General features: G+C 36.7%; 1 protein-coding gene across 13 annotated transcripts in view; it reads left to right on the forward strand.

Annotated features, from left to right (window-relative positions):
• KDM6A (lysine demethylase 6A) overlaps nt 1-19,381 on the forward strand; it is a gene marked incomplete at both ends in the record, with an annotated part of 179,318 nt that extends 159,937 nt beyond the window's left edge. For all 13 annotated transcript variants that reach the window (XM_084259185.1, XM_084259191.1, XM_084259193.1 and 10 more), the window contains 3 exons: nt 16,203-16,329; nt 17,796-17,966; nt 19,352-19,381. In XM_084259185.1, coding sequence (XP_084115311.1) covers nt 16,203-16,329; nt 17,796-17,966; nt 19,352-19,381 — 328 coding nt within the window. The remainder of the gene's footprint in view (nt 1-16,202; nt 16,330-17,795; nt 17,967-19,351) is intronic.
• Nucleotides 19,382-23,864: the final 4,483 nt, after the last annotated feature.

Here is a 23,864-nt window from a genome sequence, read left to right on the forward strand (position 1 = left end):
ATAAGTTTGTCTTTGTTAAAATAGCACTTACATATTTCTCTGACAACTGTATTAGTGTGGTCAGCATGTGTTTTCAAAACACTGTCTTATGAAAATAATTCTATCTTGCTAAAACGATTTAAACATAAATCCAAAATTTTATTCAAACAAAAATTGTGCTGTCAAGGATAGTGCCTATCCTATGGTACAGTCATTTATTATCAGTTGCAATTTTTTCTCTAATTCTAAGCAGAAGTGGTTAACAAAGACCAAATCATAGCAAGTAATGAGCAATATAAAATTTCTTTTATAAGTTGGATCTTAGTTATCATACTCTATATAAATATAATTGGTAGTTGGGGTGTGAGAGAGATGTTGTCTATCCATTTATCCTATTCTATATCAGAATGGTACTTTTCTCTGGATAGCAAGTTTAGGGTTACTTTTGGAGGGAAAATTATCTAAAGTCACTGAAGGTGTGGTTAGTATGTTGGAGATAGGCATAAGCTAGAGGCTAATGAAGATCATCTTGAAGGTAAAGGGATGGGTACAGCATAGTTATCATTTACATAATAGCTATGCAGAATGAAAGTAACTCCTTTTCGAAGGACTAGAATTTTATAATTGGAAACACTTTTAAAGATCATTTAGTACAAAATTTACATGTACTACAATAATCCCTTCTTATAGCATCTATAATTTGTAGTCATCTGGAAACTTTTTGAACGTATTCATTACCTCACGCATGAAAGTTCTTAGAAATTTACCTAAAACTACCTGTCATTGGGATTCAGTTCCCTAAATATATTTGGAATTTATATAGAATAAATCCTATTCAACAGGTGTTTCAGAACCAGTTCTGTGCCACAAACACTGTTGTAGGTACTGATGATAGCAGTGTATAAGTTAAATTCTGGTGGAGCAAGAGACATCCAGACAGAAAAGTTATTGATACATCCAGACAAATAAGATAACATAGAATAGTATTTGGATTGGGAGGTAGGGAATACTGCTTTTTCTGAAGTAATCAGGGAAGGTGTCTAAGAAGATGAGTTTTATATTTAGACTTGAATAATGGAGATGCAGTCAACCATGTGAAGATCTAGACATAGAACATTTCAGGCCCCAGGGACAAGTAACTGTTAAATTGGGAACAAATTTTGTATGTTTTAGTATGAAAGGACCAGTGTGACTATAGCACAATGAGAGAAAGAGTGGTAGCAGTAAGCTCAATGAAATGAATAGGAATCAGATTATACATGGACTGTTACAACATAGTAAGAAGTCTGTATTAATTCTGGATATTACAGAACACTGTTAGAGGACATTAAGCAGAAGGTTAGGTTCTGAATTAAACTTTTTGTGTATGTGTGATTTTTTTCTCCCCCCTTATATTGAGGTAACAGTTTACAGCACTGTGTAGACTTCAGGTGTACAGTTTTTCACCTCAGCAGCTGAATATTTCAAATCACACCCTGATTTAAACTTGAAGAAAATTAATCTGGTTGCTTGGTGGAAAATGGATTTCAAAGGACAAGTTTTGCAGATCGCAACAAAATAGACTGCCCTGGACAGACATTTACTCATGGGGTGGTTGGGTAGGGATTGAACTAGGGGCTGAGGTGGAGCTAAAAGCTCACAAGACTTGCTCATAGGTTGGGTGGTGAGGTAACAGGGAAAAAGGAGCCATGGCACAATCACTGTCATATTTTGTTCTTCCTTCCTGGTTTTCATTAATTCAGACATCTCTCCTCGATATTATATTTTCAACCCCCCTATCAAACCTCACCCCCCTGCCATCATCATCTTCCACTTTATCATTGTCCCTCTTAATATTTAAAATGTTGAACATTGACACTGCAGTATCTGTGTTATAAAGTTGTTTTGTGTTGATTTGTAGCCATACAAATGTTTTTCCATTTAAAATTACTAGTTCCTCATACCTACTCACATATATTTTTAAACCTACATGCACTTAAATGCTTATCTGTACTCCATTTTTACCCTGAACTACTAAATCTCCAATCATTTTGAGTCTTGATTGTATTCGTCACTATAATAAAAATTCTGCTCCCAACTTGAGTCTTCATGAGATGTGATTCGCAATTTCTTTTTGTCATCATGTTGACTGAAAATGTGAACCTCTCTAGACTTTGCTTTGTATAAGCTTCCTTTTAAAAATAGTCATTCAGCCTCTGTTTCATTTAATGGGTATTTTCTGACCTTATAGAAAGCTCCAGATAGGCACTAATAGAAGGGGTTATGTGTGTAAGTGCACATATGCTTACATTGTAGTATAGGTTCTGCCATGAAGTAAAAGTTAATGCATATAAATAAATAGAAAAAAATACAATGAGAGATTCACTAGATTTTTCCTAGCCCTGTGGGATCACAGAAGTCTGTATTCTGGGGAGGTAGATATTTTATGTGTAGACGGGGAAAGGAGAAAGGAGTAGAACCTGAAGCCAGCTAAAGACCAAACTCTTGCACCACCAGAAAGATAACCTCAATTCATCCATAAACTATTAGTATGTGTGTGTGTGTGTGTGTGTGTGTATATATATATATATATATACACACACACACACACCATGTGTCCTTCATTCAGTCTAACACAAAATACATTTGTGTCTCATGAGAGAATAAATCCTTTTCTTCAGTTGAACACTAGGCAGAGTAGTTGACTTATGTGGAGAGGCCCTGTTTTACTAACCACTAAAATCATACCATACTCAGCATAATACACTGCTTACACTGTGAAAGACTCAGAGGAACTCAGACTGTCTGGGGGAACAGCAAATGCATATTCACTACAGTACACTCATTCTCTCCCCAACACCTCCTGCCTATGCCCTTCTTCCTGACTTCCTTCCCTACTGTGTATTTGTATGAGATTTAAAGTAAATATGGTAGAACTTTGCTGTCTGTATGTTGAAAGTAGTTGGTGATACATTCTGGCTTGAGTACAATGTATATGATGAGTAGTAAAATAAGATGTAGTTGTAAAAGTTCTTAGTTGGCAGATAATGTATTATGTGCTAAATTTATTCTATTAGAGAGATTGTGATGGGTTTTTATCTAATAGGATCTAATTTGGGTTTCATAAAGATCATTCTAGCAGTTAAATAGCATAAATTTCTGGGTGATAAGAGAAACGAGTGAGTCAAAGATACTTTGGGTTCTAGATGGTTTAGTAATAATGCTAGTTCATTATTTGAATTTGGTACTGAGCGAAGCACTCAGCAAAGTGCTTCTCAGACTGTATCTCAGTTAAAGGTCTCAGCCTCCCAAGGTTACCCGTTTTGAAGCAGGGGCAAGTTTGAGGAGCCAGTAAAATAATTGGATAGTGCTGTTTAGCAGAAGCTAATCAGAACTTGAGAGAGCTGAATGAGTAGGCTAGTCTTCTACATAGCTGTTTGTGATTTACCTTGAGAGAAAGAAAAGGGGGAGAATTGGGGACAAAATTTGAAGGAATACTTCTAATTGAGAAAAACAAAGAGGCAAACTAAATACGATTCAGAAGAGAGCATGGAAAATGTATTGTTACAAAATAGGGGTCTTTTTCTACAAGCTCAGTTCTCGTGTAAAATTATATTTACATCATTGCTTTGGTCTTCGAATCTAGTATCCTGCCAACAAAGAAAGTGGTATTGGTTTGTTCTGACTTGTGAGCTATACCAAATCTGATTAAGTGATTCTTCTTGCCATTCCTTCCCACTGCTTTGACTCATTTTCTTCATCTCTTGTTCACTCCACTGACCAAAGAAATTTGGCTTTCCATCTTATGTGTGCTCATCAGTTTTTTTACTGAAGTCATCAGCAACCAACTAGTCTAAATAAACAAAAGCACAAATACAGACTTTCTTTAAAATCCCCATTTCTCTCACTGCTGTCTTTAGATGTGTACTTGAATTTTGCACTTATGACCACTCTGTTTCCTATTTTAAGCCATTTAATATGACTTTCAAATGTTAAACCTGACCCCTTTTATGTTCCTGTATCTATAGTAAAACATCTACTTAGTATACATTGAGCAAATTGTTGACTGTTTTAAAGGAAAAAAAAATCAGCTTAGACATAAGAAATAGAATGTTGAGATATGCAAAGATACTTCTTTTCCTTAACTTTCCCCCTAAATTGTTAATTATTTTTAGCTCTTAAATACAGTGCATCTACTATGTGACTTTTACAGCTTCATGGTTAAGTAGTAAATCTGCCCAACCAAAAAGCATGTAAGCAAAATTTACCTTGTGCCTTCCCATCTTCTTACTGAGCTCTATCCATTTCTTTTTATTATTTTATATTTAATAATTATTATGAACTGAGTTGATCTCAGATATTGTGATAGGTGATAGAAGGGTGTGATCACTTCTCAGGCTGCTTAATATAAGTGGGGAAATGTTCAAACGTTCATTATCATGATCTTTGCTCTAATGATGGAGATACTGGTGTAAAGAAAGGGGAGTGAGGAGGAGCACAGCGGAATACACTTCTGAAAAAAGGGAAAAATATTGGAAATGCTTCACAGAAGTAGTACTGCAGCTCCATTGTCCATTATCCTAACCCCTTAAGTCAAATATGTTTGATACTCATAATTCTTTGGATTTAGAAAGGTACTACAGTGCATAGATAATGTATTTTACCCTCCCAGCAGGGTCTGTGACAATATCCTGAAATCAGACACATTAATATTTCTGCAGTAAAACAGTAGTCACTGGGATAAGCTAAGTGAAAACTATAAAAAGCCCTGGGTCAATTTTCAGCACCAAATGAGTTTATGCAAAGTGTATGAAAAATACACTTTCATAAAAGATTATGAACCTTTGCACTGAGTGACTTAATAATGGGAAATGATGTTATCTCCTGTTGTCACCTACTAATTTCTCATTATCATTTTGGAAATGAATTACCAGTATTTTAAATAAGTCAGCATCACTTTATTTTTTCTTTGCAATATCAAGTTCAAGTCTTTTAGAGCCCTGTAATTTCCTAATGCCTTTTATTTAAGTAAGTGGTTTAGTAAATCTCATCCAACTTCTATAACCTAGCTATTTTATTAAAATAAAGTAATCTGCATATTTCCAAATACCTCCTACATTGGCATGAGTCAAAAGAAAGTTTGTTATCATGATTATGTCGTTCATTTCATAATGCAGTGAACTTCACTTGGAAAGTTCACAGCCTGACTTCTTCGGAAAACTTTAGTGGAAACTCGGTGCATAACTTTTTTTTTTTTTAAAGATTTATTTATTTACACAAGAACTGGGGTACAGGCCAGAGGCGCGGGAGGGTGAGAGAATTCACCAGAGACAGTGGGGAGCAGAACAGGCAGACAGATCGAAAGCACTGCTGACAAGAGCAGCGGGTGAGACAGTAGAGGTCTGCCGCCCCATGTGTGGCCCGGAATCGAACCCGCGCTGCAGAAGCTGCGGACAGCTGCACTCAACCCGCTGTACCACCGGGGAGGCCCATAACTTTCTTAAACTGTTTAAATGAACACCTACCCCATATATTGGAAGCAAACTTTTTTCTGTTTTAGACCAGACTTTTAAGGGTCCTCAGATTTAAGTTCTACTTGTTCCTTCATGTTATTATCTTGTGTAGATTTAAACTTCTGATGTTAAAAATTCCAGGTAGATTTAGTGTTGGTAATAGTGACTAATGAGAAGTCTTTAGAAATTTTAATCTTTGAAATAATCAAATCTGAATTTTAGATAACTTGGCAACAAGATAAAGCATAAAATGGAGGGCAGAGGATTTAGAGGCATACATTAGAAGGTTTTTACTGTTTTGATAGGAGAAGCAAAAGGTAGAGAATAAAATAAAGTATACTTGGTGAATGGGTGGTGGAGGTGAGAGGGGAATCTGTGTTGCTGGGGCTTTGGCCTGGACTAAGCAGTTGGACATTTTTTGTGTCTGTTGATTAAACTAGGGTTAGAAGAAAAGAAAGGAGGTAGGAATAGGGAGTGATGTTTATTAGCTTAACTGGCTTTAGACATCAGAATTTGAATTCCTTCTGTGATGTTTAAGTGGGAATCTTAAGAAACCAGATGGATATCTGATTCTATTGCATAGAAAAAGAATCTTACATCCCTTGTTTGTAGGTAACAGACAATCCCTCCAAGGCATTAACTGTGAGTTTTCTGAACCATTAGCTATTTTTAAAGTAAAGCAGTACCCACACAAAGAAATGAGTGAAGGAAACTGTTAACATACTACTACTGATGTTTTTTATTTTGAAATTTTTATTTTATTTTTTAAAAAGATTTTTATTTATCTATGCATTCAAGAGCTGGAATGCAAGTCAGAGATGCAGGAGGTGAAAGGATTCACCAGAGACAGAGTGGGGAGCAGAACAGGCAGATCCACTGAAATACACTGCTGAGGGGAGCAGTGGGCGAGATAGGAGAGGTCTGCTGCGCCATGTGGTCATTACCTTCCTGGCTGGGCATTGAACTTGTGCTTCAGAGGCTGCGCATGGCTTCATAGTGCAACCCCTTGTGCCACCAGGGAGGTCCATTTTTAAATTTTTAAATCTACAAAAAATTAAAGGAATTGTACAGTGAATACCTATATATTCTCATGTAGAGTCATCAAAGAAATTTTTGCCACATTTACTTAGCAGTCTTAGTATACACATACATACACACACATACATCTTTTGGCTGAGCCATATGAAAAGTAATTCACAACATGACATGTCACATAAATCAACTTGCATCTCTTAAAACTAAGGATATTCTCACATAATCACAGTACAATTTACCATACATAAGAAATGTGAAATTCCACAGTAATCAGCTATGTATAATCTACATTTAAATTTCCCCAAGAGCCTCCCTGGTGGTGCAAGGATTAAGCACCTCTCTATGAAGCAATCTGCAGCACAAGTTCACTCCTCAGCTGGCCAGGGAGCAACCCACATGACGAAGCAGACCTCTCCTGTCTCACCCGCTGCTCCCCTCAGCAGTGTATTTCAGTCTGCCTGTTCTGTTCCCCACTCTGTTGCTGATGAATCCTCCCACCCCCCCATGCCCCGCATCTCTGGGCTGTACCCCAGCTCTTGTATGCATAAAAAAATAAATAACTTGTTAAAAAAAAATTTCCCCAAGAATCCCAAAATGGGTTTCTTTAGTTAGCTGTTATTCTCTTTATATTACCACCCCTAATGCAGATTGAATCAGTGTTGACATTGAATTCAGTGTGTAGTCATTGTGTCTTTAGTCTCTAATCTGTGAGAACTTTCTCCTGTTACTTTTTTTCTGAAGAAGCCAGACCTTTGTGTTGTAGAGTTCTACATTCTGAATTTGTTTTGCCATAATTTCGAGGCAGGAGAGAGTTATACATTCTTGAAAATCCTTGGTTATTTTGGTAAACTCCTGTCCCACCCCAGTATAAACTACATCATAAATACTTTGATTAGTGGGTCCTGAGTGAAAGAAATTTTGCTAAATGAGTACTTTAAAACATAAAATTGGAGCTGTAGAGGTTATTGCTGCTATTATCTGTCTACATCATAGTATAATATACAGGTCTTTTTACCTTTTGTTCTTAATTTTAAATAGTTGATTGAGAGTTAAGAGAAACCCTCATTCTTTGCAAATTCATGATTGCATTTTCAGATATTTAAGATACATTGCTTTGGTCTACAATTTTTCCCTGTGTAGTACTAAGACTCTCTTACTTCACTTTCACAAGACTCATATATCCATTATGTTTTAACATTGAGCTATTCCTTTTAATAGATCCCTTGAAAGGAATTAAATGATAGCGCAACAAGTGAACTCTGGAGACTGTTGCTACTAATTAGATTTCCTTGTAGATAGCAGGCTTTTGGAATAAAGATTCTTTTAGATGTAGTTGAGTGGTTTAATCTCAATGGTAGATAAGGCCAACTCCAACAGATATGCCCCTATAAATTGTTGCAATCACATTGGACTATTAGGAAGTAAATGTAATAATAATGTTTCTGATACATTAGAAACTTTTGGTTTCTTCATTACTTTGTGAGTTCCATTTAAATCACCACGATAAGTACATGAGAACATTTTTAAATGTCTGTCAGAAGCAAAATGCCAAAGAGCCCATTTTCCTCCGAAAAGTTCAGTATTATGAAGTCTCAGATTTAGGATTATATTAGATAGTACACTAAGCAGTAGAAAGTTAATTTTCAAAAAACACATTCTCTTGTATGCTGCCTCTTAATCTTCCAGATAAGTACATATTCTATAAGTACTACATATAAGCCAGAAGTTGAAAATAAATTTTCTAAATCTTAACAGTACTAAGTCCATTGAAATGCTCTTCCCACAGTCTTAATTTCTTTTCATAGAATTTTTTCATTCTTTTGACCATCTTTGAAAGCACTGTTGTTATATTTCAGTTTTTAAATGTGCCATCTTGTATGTACAAATTAATGTTTTCTCTGTGTCTTATGTGTATTTATGATCATCATGTGTTTGTCATTTACCTTTTCTTTTCTAATTGTATGTCTTGGAGTTGTGCTATCTAATAATCCCAGTGAGGTACTACAGGTAGGGTAGCACTATGTTTGGAGTCCAGCCTGCCTTCACATCTTGGCTTCTTCATTTACTGGCTAGCAGAGGCCATGGGTGAAGTATTAAACCTATTAGTCATTGGTTCCTTCTCTGAAAAATGGGAATGGTAATTGTCTCTTTCTAATACAACTTTTATGGGTACAGTATGGATTTTAGCATAAACACTAAGTAAATAGTAGCTCTTGATAATTATTATTGATATTAACTGAAGAAACCTCAGTCATCATCTTTTGTTTTTTTTTTAGTGTAGTGTTTATCAACTGCAGGCAATCTTGCCTCTCCCTGCTCTTTTCCCGGGGGACATATGGCAGTGTTAAGACTTGAGTGGGAGGGGTGCTACTAGTATTTTTTGGGTAGTGACCATGGTTACTGCTAAAAATTCTCCATTGCACAAGATAGCTGCACTCCCTCCCCCAAAAATAACAATAGTGTTAAAGTTGAAAAATCCTGACATAATAGAATATAGACTAAACAATATAAATTTGTTGTGTATTCTTTGCATTATAACTCTTGAACTTTCATTGGCACTCATTATATATTCTTTCAAATAAAACAATAACTTCAATTTAGTAATTATGTCATTTATTTTACCATTCTTTAATAATTTTGGCATGTTGAATTAAAATATTGATCACTAACTGCCATGCACTAATCCAAAAATGATGTATATTACATAATCCTCCTAATAGCAATTAGGTATTCTATTTTCACAGCTGAGGAAACTGAGGGGCAGAGTATGAGATGTATGTGTGCATTTAAACCCAGGCGATTTAGCTTTAGAATCTTTGCTCTTAACTAATCTTTGCTCTTAACTTTGTTCTCTCTGTGGTTTCATGGCAATTTGTGAAGTTGATATTGAAATATATTGTTACAAATTTTAGACATTATTTCCAAATTTGTCACTTATGAAGAGGCTTGCATTGGTTTTTACTTGTCTGATCATATGAATCACCTGGAAGTCTTACTAAATTGATTTCTAGGCTCTCTTCCTACCAAGTAAATTCAAAGCTCTGTGGGAAGAACCTTGAAATCTCTTTCAAGTGGCCTACATGAATCCTATGATTGGGCAAATTAGGGAAGCTCTAGATTATATTAGATCTGTGTTAGAACTATTTTTTTCTTTTCCTTTTTCTTTCTCACATATTACAGATTATTACCTTATTTACATAATATCTACTTTATCACAAGCACAGAGGTTTTGGATATAAATTAAACTGTTAAGTATTAACTCCCCTTTCCCTTTGATTTCTTTTTTTTTTTTAATAGAAGCATGTTTTTTATTTGTTTGTTTGTTTATACAAGCACTGGGTACAGTCAGAAGCGCTGGAGGGTGAGAGAATTCACCAGAGCAGGGAGCAGAGCAGGCAGAAGGACCTAAGTACACTGCTGAGGGGGGCAGCGGGCGGCAGGAGAGGTCTGCGCGCCATGTGGGACCCTCCTCCGGTGGCCGGGGAGCAGCCGGGGATCTCGAACCGGCGCCGCAGAGGCTGCAGGCAACTTCGCAACCCAGCGCTCAACTGCTGCGCCACCAGGGAGGCCCCCTTTCCCTTTGATTTCTATTTTTAAATGGATAAATGTGGTATCCTGTAACTCTTTGGTCATAGCCAGTGGGCCTGATAATTGAACAAGAGGGTATAGCTATTAAGGCCAGTCCATACTGGCCTTACTATAGGTCCTATTGCTGTCGTCTAGGCAAGTCTAATACACTGTTGGGTTGACTGTACAATACTTTGTGATAACATTGAGCAAACAAAATCTTAAAATTTTAAAACTGCATTGTCATGCTTAACATCCTTGCTTTCGTGCTTTTCTGTCCAAGAATTTAAAATTCTTGAGATACTCATTTTATCATTGACTGAGACCTTGATTTTCAGCCATGTGGTTGGTTTAAATGAAACTGTTAGATGTCTTATTGACATATAATTACTGTTGTCCTAGGGGAACACTATCCTGGAGTGATCGGTAACAGGTGTGTTTTTGAGGGCTTGTGTGTTTCTTTACTTTTCTTTCCTGCATGTCTCTTTTGGTGAGAGAAGATTGGGCAGGGCAAAGCACCTTTTTGTATATTTTAATTTGTATACCATATACTTTTTAGTGGCTGAGATTATTACCATAGGGTTTTAGCAGTGCTTTGTCCAGACTGTAGGGGAGCATAAAATCTGCTACCCCCCAAAAATGCCTTTTTGGCAGGAGGTCTCTTTCATGGGAGGGTCTCTGAAGGCTGGGTGGAGGTTGTACTTTTATAAAAGATGTGCATAAAGGAGAAGCTCTCTCTGGCTTCTCCATTATTATTCCTGGAAGCCCTAATCTCCTAATCATACTGTGCCTTTCAGGTAACCTCCCTAACTGAGTTTCCATTCTCTCCTCTCCTCCCTCCACCTCCCCCAAGCTCCCTGTCTTAACTAAGCTGCTTAAGATAGCATCTGAAGCTACCTGGGCAAGTTAGTCATGTTGGGTTCTCCCATGCATACAGGAAGTATACAGGTTATAATTAAACTTCTTTTTTTTTTTTTACTTAAAAAAAAAAGGGGGTGCCTTGTCAAGTTACCCATGCTTCATCTGTCTCCTCACTGATACTTGGGAACTTACTTGGAAATTTAGTCAAATAGTCACACCTCTGTGAAGGGGAAGTGCCCCTTTCTCTGCCTCCACTTAATAATTCTGTAACCTTGGACTACAGGTCCCAGTATGCCATGAACCACACTTCCTGAATGGGGAGCTGCTGGCAACTAGTGGGGTGGAGTTAAGCAACCATGCTTCATATATATCGGAACAAATCCATGCTCGGGTTCTTGTTTCTCCAGCTTTGGCTTGTACCCACAGAGAACTTGGGGAGACATGGAAGGAGATGCGTGGAGAGGCTGTTCCTAGTTCTTGGCAGAGACAGTGGCAGCCATTATCTTGATTTGTACTTTGATTTTGCATTTTCTTTTTCCCCTTTTGTCCCAGCTTTCTGGGACCTTTCTTTCCCCATTATTGCTGTTCCCTGACAGAAGGTGCCTCAGGTACCTTAGACTTTTGGGGGTGTTTTTGTTTTTGTTTTTGTTTTTTTTAATTATTTTTAATAGAGGCATGTTTTATTTGTTTGTTTGTTTGTTTGTTTGTTTGTTTTGTTTATACATGCACTGGGTACAGTCAGAAGCGCGGGAGGGTGAGAGAATTCACCAGAGCTAGAGTTGGGAGCAGAGCAGGCAGAAGGACCGAAGTACACTGCTGAGGGGAGCAGCGGGCAGCAGGAGAGGTCTGCGCGCCATGTGGGACCCTCCTCCGGTGGCCGGGGAGCAGCCGGGGATCGAACTGGCACCGCAGAGGCCGCAGGCAGCTTCGCAACCCAGCGCTCAACTGCTGCGCCACCAGGGAGGCCCGCCTTAGACTTTTGTGACAAGCTTTCTGGGTCTCAGCAGTCCAGGCAGACTCTGTTTAGCTAGGCATTTGCCCATTAGGTACTTCTCAAAGTTTCATTAGGACTATCCTTTCTTTTCTTCTTTTTCCATGCACACTAATTCTATTAAAGATATTCCATACCTGGGGCTTCCGCAGTGGCGCAGCGTGTTGAGCACAGTGCTCTGAAGCTATCCACAGCTTCTGCAGTGTGGGTTCGATTCCCGGCTGGCCAGGGAGATTCCCACATGGCGTGGCAGACCGCTCCTGTCGCGCCTGCTGCTCCCCTCAGCAGTGTATTTTGGTCATCTGTCTGTTCTGCTCCCTGCTCTGTCTCTGGTGAATCCTCTCACCCTCCCATGCCTCTGGCCTGTACCCCAGCTCTTGTATAAAAATAAATAAATCTTTTAAAAAAAAGAAGATATTCCATACCAATAGTGTTTCTTTGTGACAAATGGCAGAATTCTTTTATACTATATAACCTTTAATAGTTTTTGGTCCCTGATACCCTTCAGTGGCATGCTAACACAGTTACTCCCAGAATATCAGAGTAATCCTCATTGTTTTTCTTCAACAAAATATCATCATGACTTCATTCCTATTATTCACTCTGCCCCAGAAACCTCATCCCAAGTTTAAAATCTTGTAAGAACAGTTCTTTGCTAACCTAAGTAACCTCCAGCTATCTTTGTTTATGGCATTCTTTCCTGGCTCGAAGGTGCTTTCTTACCACCTCTCCTTCCTGCTCACAGCTAAATGGATGGCTTCTTTACAAAAACTTACATGATTTCTGCTTTCCCTCACCCGAAGGTGAACTCTCCCTCCCTTAGCATCTATGGCACACTATATTTTTTATCTTTGACCCTAATGTGTTGATTTAGAAATATAATATGCATAATCACCATGTTATAGTCTTCAGTTTTCTTATTCTAATCTCTCAAGTATATTTTCATTTCTATCCCCTCTTGTGAAGTTTTTCTCTATAAAATTCATTCCCTCCAGGTTTCATCTTTGTGGATGAGTCTTGGGCTGGGTTAGAGATTCTGCCATCTAACTTTAAATACACCAAGCCCTCAGTTAACCTCTTCATGGATTTTTCTCCAAGTCAGAAATGTCTTTAACATTCTCTGCCTTTTTGTGTAGTGCTTCATCCAAACACCTAAAACCAGGACTTGAGTTCTAGAACCAGACTGATTCTTAAAAATCAAAGAATTCCCTGCTTCTTTAGCTCCTAAAATAATTTCTGATCCTGTTCCTAAAATTCCTTTATTAAAAATAGCATCTTCCATTGTCTACATTTTAATACTTTTTGCTAGTGACTTTTTTTGTTTTAAACAGATTGAATTCTTAATTGCTGTAAATTTATTAAAATTCAGCAAAGCTAAAATGAAGAGGAAATAACAACCCTGATTTTGACTTTTACTTTTTAGCTCTTCAATGCACTCAAACACTGTCCCATAAAAGCAGGGTCTGGGGTAAATAAAAGCTGAATAGATTACTGTTAAGTCAAATCTGTGCCTAAATCTCTTAACTTATATTTTTCTGTACCCTTTAGTTGTCCCAGGTCCTTTCTTTAGGACTGCTCATTGCTATGGACTCTAGAAAAACCCGTATCTCTAAATTCTCTTTCCATTCCAACTGCTACCTTTTTGAAAATGGGAAGGAACAATACATATCAGTGCTGAGGGGGGGGGAAACATAAGAGCAAGGGGGAAAGCCACAATTCTGTTATACATTGTCAGATCAGATTAATAGTGCTTGCAGTTTTCTAAGATTCTAATGGCTTACACAGTAAAAGTTCTGGAGCTATAATTTCAGAAGCAGAATACTCTGGCTTAGTAGTATTGACTTGTACCCCTATCTCTAATCCTTTATTGTTTGCAGGAAAGTAGATACTGCCTTTTCAAGATGAAACTACCAAACTAAGCATAAATTAATAACTATAACCGATAGTGTAGTCAGTGGCATTGGAGAATGAAGGAGTAGCATAAAACTGCATGTGTTTGGAGTAGGAGGAAAAAAATTGAGCCCCAAGACTCTCATCTTCAAAAGAGAACAGGGAGAGTGAATAAGGAGACAGAAAGGGAGGCCAGAAAGAAGAGGGTATGGTGTAAGATAGGGGATACATCAGATTTTCTATCTTTACAAATCCTTAACCCGACCATATAAAAATAGCTTTAATGATACCAGACAAATGTAGCTTTTCTAAGCCATAGTTTCCTCATTTGTTACATGGAAATAATAGTGCCTCCTGCACAGGGTGGTTTAAGAGGCCTGATGGCGTAGTATATGTGAAGTACCTAATACCCTGTCACCTGTCTGGTTCTTATTTGTTTTTTGTTTATATAATTTTATTGTTTTATCATTTTTGTTTGTTTACCCCCATGGGAACGTAGTGGAGCCTGCAAATTTTCCACAGTTATCTCAGAGTTTTAGGTATTTTTTTTTACTGTTAAGGAAACATTTTGAAGCCCTGTTTGCAAAATTTGTTCAGTAAGATCAGAGGTGGATTGTATGAAACATGCAGAGAAATGTGGGAATAGCAAGTACTGCTTAAGAGCTCCTGGCTTAGTCTGAATTATATTTTCTCTCTCTTTGCCATGATGGCCATGATCTAAATTTTTACTTACTGCCTCCCATGACACACCTTCACACACACCCCTTCACACACAGACACCTCATAGCTGTCCTAGCTTTGACTTGTAGCCATAGTCTAAAGCTTTAGTTGTTTCTAAATAAGTTAAATACAAAAGAAATGCTGAAGCCAAATTGAGAAATTCTTTAAATAAGATACTTAAAGAGTTTGCTTTACAACTGTAAAGTTCATATTGTTGTATATCTGTTAGAAAAGTTAACAAATTTTACGTCTATTTTTAGTCAGTTTTTTACCATGGCTTGATAGACATGAGGTCTGATAAGTAGCAATACTTTAACCTAGTAACTTATAAAATAGTAAGGACATACAAATTAAGAGTAATTAAATATGCTGTTATTGAAGTGTTGACTGTTTAACAACTTTATCAAATATTTATGGCGCATCCGCTGTATGCCAGGCACTGCCCTAGAGAGTGAGTAGACAGCATGAATAAAATAGACAAGACCATTGCTTTCAAACAACATTTAGTTGCTAAACCCATTTCTTTTTTCTTTAGGGTATTTTCATTGTCTATGAATTTTTGAACTGAAAGTGCATTAGAGATCATCTAGTCCATCTTCTCTGTTCAAATCGAGAACCTGAGCCACTAAGAGTGACAGGAGAGTAAGCGAGTTTACAAGACAATTCCAAGTAATTATAAGTTATAGGAAAAGCAGCACAAATTGTGAGAATTCACTGTATTGTTAGTTAGCATCATAAGTATGAGTTTATTTTTTTTCTTTAGATTTATTTTATTTATTTATACAAGCACTGGGTACAGTCAGAAGCGCGGGAGGGTGAGAGAATTGGCCAGAGCCAGAGCGGAGAGCAGAGCAGGCAGAAGGACCGAAGTACACGGCTGAGGGGAGCAGCGGGCGGCAGGAGAGGTCTGCGCGCCATGAGGGACTCTCCTCCGGTGGCCGGGGAGCAGCCGGGGATTGAACCAGCGCTCAACCGCTGCGCCACCCTGGAGGCCCTAAGTATGAGTTTAGAAAGATAAGTTTATAATAAATGTTCAGTTGTGTTATTATAAATGAAAGATTATCCTTTATCTCCTTCAAGTTAAAATCAAGGAATTAAGTCTTTTTTTTTTTTTCCCTTAGTGCAACAGTGAAAACAACTTTGTGTTCTGTGGTGGCTAAACCCATAAATGGTTTTCTGCTTATAGATTGAAAAGTTTCTAAAGCAGCTATACAGATAATGTTGTTAATGAGTGTCTAGGCAATGTTGGGAGAAGTAATGTGCTTTCTTGCTTTACTAGAATCATAGCAGTTCAGATCTGAAATTAGACCCTTTATTGCAGGGATGAGGAAATTGACTCCCAAAGAGGTTAATTGACTTGCCCAAATAAGAGCCAAAAGTAACACCTTATATTTAAACAAGGAGTCAGATTTTATATATTAAGATCATTATGTTTTGATACTTACATACCAATTCTCAACTTTAAGTGATCTGATAATTGTCACTGTCAGACCTGCTGAGGATTGGCCCTGTTTTTTAAATCTGAGAACATCTGAGAAATTGAAAAAAATGATGAAGTCACCAGCATTAGACCCAGGTCTTACGACGTTATTTCTCTGTAATCTCTTTGATGCTGAAAATACTTAATATTCAGTTGCTGGTCACAAATAATTTTTCCCCCATAATAGGTATTGTCTTCTGAGAACTCTGAAGCAATGTCAGACATTGAGGGAAGCTCTCATTGCTGCAGGAAAAGAGATTATATGGCATGGACGGACAAAAGAAGAACCAGCACATTACTGTAGCATCTGTGAGGTAAGTAATTGCTCTTATCCACAGTTGTTTTATTAAACCTTTTACCTCTCCATATTTGGTTTCTTTTCAGTTTTTTTTTTTAATACACTTCTATGTTGTAATACATTTTGCTGAAATTGACATTGTATCAAGTCTTACTTTCTTGTTCCTTGGTTATCATATTAAAATTTAATCTGATGATGACTTTTTCGCTAACTATGAATTAAAGTATTATAGGATCATGTATCTTGTAGATAGTCAACATCATAATCATCAAGAAATTTAGTTGAATTTTTAAACCGGATATAGTTAAGTATGGCTTTAGCCAGATCAATGTTGACTCCTCTCTAATGCAATTCAGAGTACCTTGATCAATCTTCTGTGACTATTTTAATGTTGTATTACTTGGCCAACGTGAATCATAGGTGATTGGATAGATTCTTGTTACGTATATTTTACCTCGGAAAAATCAGTGTATCAGTTTTCCAGTATTGGAGAATGACTCCGATCCTGCAATGGTATTCCTTCTTTTTTCTGCCTGATCCTCAGCAACTCATCAATCTTTCTGTATAAGATTGAGATAATTCTAAAATCATGGGATTCTCATTAATATATAAAATATATACACTCATGGAACTTTTTGTTTGCATTCATGCTCCTTAACATGAGACTTAGAGCTAACATGCTCTCACTGGCTGTCACTTACCTGTCAGTTTCCTCATCTGAAAACTGATTAACTTATATTCCTTCAAGTATGTATTGAGATTTGGCTAAGAAATACACTCTGGTCTTCATCTTTGAGTTCAGTCTGTGGGGGAAGACATAGGGCCCTATGATGACTATCAGAAAGACCTAGAAGGAAAATAATGATCTCTAACATCTGAGTGCATTTTAAATGTTTTGGATTTAAAACAAAAAATGGACTGGACTTTATCAAACTTTTGAATTAGACTTTTGTTAGTGGTTGTAATTGAGTATGTTATTCCCTTAGATAATTCCCCTAAATATATGTTACTACCCGTATCTTTGGGTTTGGTGCGAAATAAACCTGGTCCATTAAAGACAGGCCTCCCTGGTGGCGCAGCGGTGAAGCTGCCTGCAGCCTCTGCAGTGCCAATTCAATCCCCGGCGGCTGGGCGAGGGTCCCACATGGTGCGCAGACCTCTCCTGCCGCCCACTGCTCCCCTCAGCAGTGTACTTCGTCAGTCTGCCTGTTCTGCTCTCCACTCTGGCTCTGGTGAATTCTCTCACCCTCCCATGCTTCTGACTGTACCCCAGTGCTTGCATAAATTAGTTAATTAATTAATTAATTAATTAAAAAATAAAAAAGATCCTCAAACACAATTATGTCTTTCATAGTACCTGTTCTTAACCAGCGGTCATAATCCCATATAAAGTAGAATTTTGTGATTATATTAAAGCAAAATAAGTCATAATAAATAAATACCACTGTCTATATTGAATGCTCTTTCTCTTGTATAAAATAGGTAGAGGTTTTTGATCTGCTTTTTGTCACTAATGAGAGCAATTCTCGAAAGACCTATGTGGTGCATTGCCAAGATTGTGCACGAAAAACAAGTGGAAACCTGGAAAATTTTGTGGTGCTAGAACAGTACAAAATGGAGGACCTGATGCAAGTCTATGACCAATTTACATTAGTAAGTGAAATCAACATGTGAGTACATGGTTAGTTGGATAGGGAAGCAGCAGTGTTTGTTCTGCCACCTGATAATTAGGAGGTAATGGTATATTTAAATTTTCCTTTGGCTTGTTAGATAGCACATGAGGATAACACCACCTCCACCCTCCTTTCCCAAGTATTTATTCCTATGAAATTACCGTAGTTCTTTGCTTTTCTTGCGTGAGATCATTCTAAATAATGTCACAATAATTACATTTTGTGCTGTGGAACACTCATATATCCTTTATGTCATTTGATCTCAGTTGAGGAAATATTTGTGTACATAAGTTATTGGTATCCACAAAATGAATCAGCAAGTATGCTTTTAAATATACTGCTTTTAAAGCTAATTGTATTTATTTAAAATTTTGTCCTGGCCAGAAATATTAACCGCATGGGAATATTTCATGGAGCTTAACTTCCTGGTATATTATATAACTTTATGAAATTCAAGTATACTTATGAATTGCACAGTTTTTAATTTTAAACAGCAGATGCTTGGGAGGAAGCATCTTACTCTAGCACATCAGCAGTTTTATAAATAGAACAGACATAATTTATGATTTGTTGATTTCCTCTCATACTTTTATATATGTGATCAGAAACTGAATTTTTGAAATTTGGCTCCTAATATTTTGACTTAAATAGTTTTCACAATTAAGAAAATTATAATGCAGTATGCTTTAAAAAAATAGTGTATATTATGTAGTTGAACTAGGTTCTGAAGCAAGTCCCAAATTAAATTGTAGTTGAGGTTCTGAAGCAAGTCCCACATTAAATTGTAGTTGATATATTTTCCACAAGCCTTTTTTTAATTTAAGCAATCTGAAAAAATGGTCAGCTTAATAATGTTCGGGGCGGGGGGTGTGGGGGTGTGTTTTCTCTGAAGGAGGGGATGTTGCTTATAATTGCATGACCTTATTTTTTTTTTTTCAGTCTTTCTAAATGAAGTTTCTTTTTAAATTATGTTTATTGCGGTAATGTTGATTTACATCATTGTATATGTTTTAGGGGTATAGTTCACACCTCTGTAGATGTCTTACCACACTGTGCCCACCACCAAAGCACCAATAGTCCACTGTAACCCATTGAGCCCCCTCCTCTAAGAATTGTTGATTAATTGGTGAAGTATAGAAAAATGTGTGTACTGAACAGGGAAATAGTTTCATATTTTTAGGAAGGCTTCTCGGATATAAGACAGTTAAGGACCATTATATACTTTTTTATCATGCAGCAGACTTTTGGACTTTATTGAGAAATGTTATTTCCCCTAACTTCATAAGCTTGCTATGTTTTCAGGCTTGAGCTAGGGAATACTTAACACATGTATATCAAAATAACATATCTTACTTTTATTTTCAGGCTCCTCCATTACCATCTTCCTCATCTTGATATTGTTCCATGGACATTAAATGAGACCTTTTCTGCTATTCAGGAAGTAACCCAGTTCTGCACCACTGATTTTTGTAGCTTATCTCGTAAGGCTGCTGGCTGAAAACTGTGTCTATGCAACCTTCCAAGTGCGGAGTGTCAACCAGCTGGACAGGGGAGAACACTGCTCCTACTCCAGGACTCACAAAGCTGATCAGCTGTACTTCAGAAAAAAAATAATAATTTCCATGTTTTGTATATATCTGACAAAACTGGCAACATCATACAGACTACTACTGACTTGAAGACAACCTCTTTTATATTTCTCTATTTCTGGGCTGATGAATTGGTTTTCATCTATCTTTTCCCCCTTCAGAATTTTCCTTGGAAAAATACTAGCCTAGCTGGTCATTTCTTTGTAAGGTAGTTAGCAATTTTAAGTCTTTCTTTGGTCAAGTTTTTTTTTAATGTGAAAAGTTAGGTAAGGAACTTTTTTACTGCTTTTATGTTTTTCTGTCTTGTTTTGAAACCATGACGGTTATTAAACTTTTGGTTCCTAAATAAAATGTTAAAAAATTAACAGCCAAGTCACAAAGATAATGGATTGCACATAGACTAAGGAATAAACTTCAGATTTGTGATTTTTGTTTCTAATCTTGATGTAAATTTACACTATTTATAAATACATATTTATTGCTTGAAAATATTTGTGAATGGAATGCTGTTATTTTTTCCAGATTTACCTGCCATTGAAATTTTAAGGAGTTCTGTAATTTCAAACACTACTCCTATTACATTTTCTATGTGTAAATAAAACTGCTTAGCATTGTACAGAAACTTTTATTAAAATTGTTTAATGTTTAAAGAGTTTTCTATTGTTTGAGTTTTAAAAAAAAGACTTTATGTACAGTGCCCAGTTTTTGTTCATTTTTCAAATCTGATTATATATATTTTATATATACTTATGTATGTATATATAATATATATAGAAATCTGGATATATATGTATAAAGATTTAGAACTTAAATTTTTCTCGTTTTAAGTTTCACATCTATGGTAGATTTTTGAGGTGTCTACTGTAAAGTATTGCTTACAAAAGTATGATTATTTTTAAAGAAATATATATGGTATGTATCTTCAAGACCTAAAATGTCAGACTGGTTTATTGTTAAGTTGCAATTACTGCAATGACAGACCAATAAACAATTGCTGCCAAAATGTAGTTTAATAGTAAAAAACAAATAGTGGTTGAACTTCAGATTTTGAAGAGAATGTTATATGGGCTTGACAAATCTTGTACATCACTTAGTAGCATTTTATATGGTAAAAAAGATCCAGGTCAAGGGCTCTATTTTAGAATGCAAATAAATTAAGAGACTTTCTAAAAGGTAGGCAGTTTTGAAATTTCATGCTTTCCTGCTTGCATGACATGATTGGGAGGGGGGTGGTCTACAAATTCATTTTATCTCTAATGAGATACAGCAAGCTATATTAACATTAACATTAATATATCACTTGTAGTTAGTGACAGCATTTCATTTCATAATTATGGTACCTTGCATTGGGCATATTTTCATTTATTACACTGGTTTTAAGATTTTTTTTTTTTAAGATTTATTTATTTATCTGTACAAGCACTGGGTACAGTCAGAAGCACGGGAGGGTGAGAGAATTGGCCAGAGCCAGAGCGGAAAGCAGAACAGGCAGACTGATGAAATACACTGCTGAGGGAAGCAGCTGGCGCGGTAGGAGAGGTCTGTGTGCCATGTGGGACCCTCACCCAGCGGCCAGGGATAGAACCGGTGCTGCAGAGGCTACGGGCAGCTTCCGTGCCCAGCGCTCAACTGCTGCGTCACCGGGGGTGGGGGCTGTTAAGATTTTTATTTTTCAGAAAACTTTAGTGAAGAAGCATAAAGAATGCTATAAATGAAGTTCTATATCTAACTAAAGAGAATTGATCATCTCTGAAAGACATCCTGATTGCATTATTCAAGTACTCTTAAGATAGTTTTGGAGTATGTTGTCCTCCTAGAAAGTTTGAAGGTATGTAAGCATGGAGACAGTTAATAATTTGGTAAACACTTAATACCTATTAGCAGCAGCATCTCATTTATAATTTCAGAAGAAAATAATTGCCATTGGTTTACGATACTGTATATGATTTAGAGGTATAAGAGCACACCCTTCAGTACCAACATTTTTAAAAGAACTCAAGACAAACATTCTTGCAAACAAAAACTATAAGCCAGTTCTCCAGAAATACAGATTATAAGAATGCTAAAGCTATGCCTAAATATTAAGTTCTAGTTTATCTTATTGGCACAGTATCTCATTTTCTATGGTTTTATTAAGATAATTTTATGCCCAGATAATATAAGTTGTCTGAACATCTAAGAGTAATTTAGTGGTATTTCAATCCATACATATTTGGAAGATACATGTCAAGAGTAACAGTAGTTCAGGAGCTTCTAGTCTTTGAGTAGAGGGTAGGAGCTAAGAAAACACATCAACATTACTCTCAAGTATAGCCAAATGAACAAAATTTCATGTAGACTGCATTTTGCCAATTTAACATCCTTTATAGTTTACATTTTTCAGATTTCAAGAGAAGTAGAATAATTTTTTTTTCTTTTTTCTCCTTATAGCCGGTTAAAACACACTCATCACAGGTGCCTGAATAATGAAACAAATTTCATTATAATACATTGTTTCAAGAAAGAAGCTAATTACATAGTGTATAAAAAAGCAGATGTTGATCTAGAAAGTGAGAACTAAATCATATTCTTTTCTCACTGTCAAGCAAAGTAAGGTTACTTACAGTATGAGTACACTATCAGTATCAGTGTAGCAACTCCACTTTAACCTACTTAAAAAATTGACTTCTGCATTTTAAAATTTAAGTTGCTTTTCTAAAGTAGTAAATTGACAATTAGGACCTCAAAAAGTAACTCTCAATTGAAATTTAAGATCACATAATTTTAGAAATTTAACTTAAATGAGGTATTTGCTTCTCAAAACCTAGTTACTAAACTTTCAGATTGTGTATTTTCCTTTAGTCAAATATTTATTTAGCATGTCCCATAAACCAAAATTGAGTAAGTTGTGACCCCTGCCATCTACCCTCTGTACATCTATGTGCGAGGTTCATGTAATACATCAGACAAAACCAAGAAGGGTAAGTAGTGTTGGAGCTTGCATTTCAGTGAGGTTTACATTGTCACACCTTTCAGAGCAAGAGGTTTTGGGAACTTGAAGGATTGAGAACTTTGACTAAGGGTTCAGAGGAATGTTTAAAAAACAACTGGCGAGCAGGAAGCCCCCCAGTGTTGGAAGTCCTCTTCTACCCTGAGAAGTGTGTTCTTTAACCATTGTTAGTATGAAACCATCTATGAATTTAAGCAAAACAACATTGACTTTGCAGTAGTCTGTTTGCTTTAACACACTCCATCTGTCTTCAACATTGCTACCAGAGGAATATATCTAAAGCACAAAAAAGATGATTTAGATTTGAGTTTGAGAGTGGGAGGATGGAAATAAACACAGATTTGGAAGGCAAAAGTCAAGTCCACAGAATCCATTAGATGTCTTCTGGTGAGTGGGGTTCCTCTAACCGGAATAGGAAATAAGTGTTCTGGAGGCAGAAGATGTGAACTGCTTGTAGGCCGGACTGGAACCAGTGAGGGACTGCTTACAGCCAGAGGACAAGATATGATCATCCCAGAAACGTGATGGAAGAGAGGCGGACTCGATATCCTCTAAGTAACATCAACTTAGAGGAGATAGCAAAGGAGATGAAAGCTAAAGGAAACCAGCTATGGATGATACTAGATATGCTAGAATTTTAGAAAAATGGTAAGCACACTGAAAAGATGTGAGGATTAAAGGAACTCCTTTGGATTGTCACAGGATGTTTGGTGACATTTGCAAGAGCATCTTCAGTGGAGTGACAGTCCGTCATGGATAGGGAAAGGGAGAGAGTGAGGGGTCAGTGTGATCTTTCCCGGAGCCTCAGGAAATTATATTGGTCTTTGGTGAATAGCAAATGGACAAGTTTTAAACAATTTGTATCATTTTCCTGGAATGCTTTGCACAGTAATACTTTTGTATATAGTGAAGTGAACCATGTTTTGTTTTTGAAAGGAAGACTTAGTTGAAGATGAGGATGATGATATTTTTAGTGTGGCCCAAAAATAAGGTTGTTCATTGAGTGCTAAGTACTTTATATACATTATTTCTATTTAATCCTAAGAGTGACCCTGTGAGTTAGGTACTGTTTCATCCCCATCTACAGATAAGTAAATTGAGGGTAAGAGATCATGTTACTTGCCCAAGGTTCATAGTTACTAAATGTTGAAGCCAAGATTCCAACTGTGTTGATCCAACTCCAGAGCAATGCTATCCTACCTCCCACTGCAGACATTGCTGAGTATTTACTCTGTAATCACATTTGAAAGAAACTTTCATTTTGAATATTTTTTTAACAAGACGGATGTCTTTAATTTTA

This window comes from Talpa europaea, assembly GCF_964194135.1.
Source record: "Talpa europaea genome assembly, chromosome: X".
Classification (NCBI taxonomy): domain Eukaryota; kingdom Metazoa; phylum Chordata; class Mammalia; order Eulipotyphla; family Talpidae; genus Talpa; species Talpa europaea.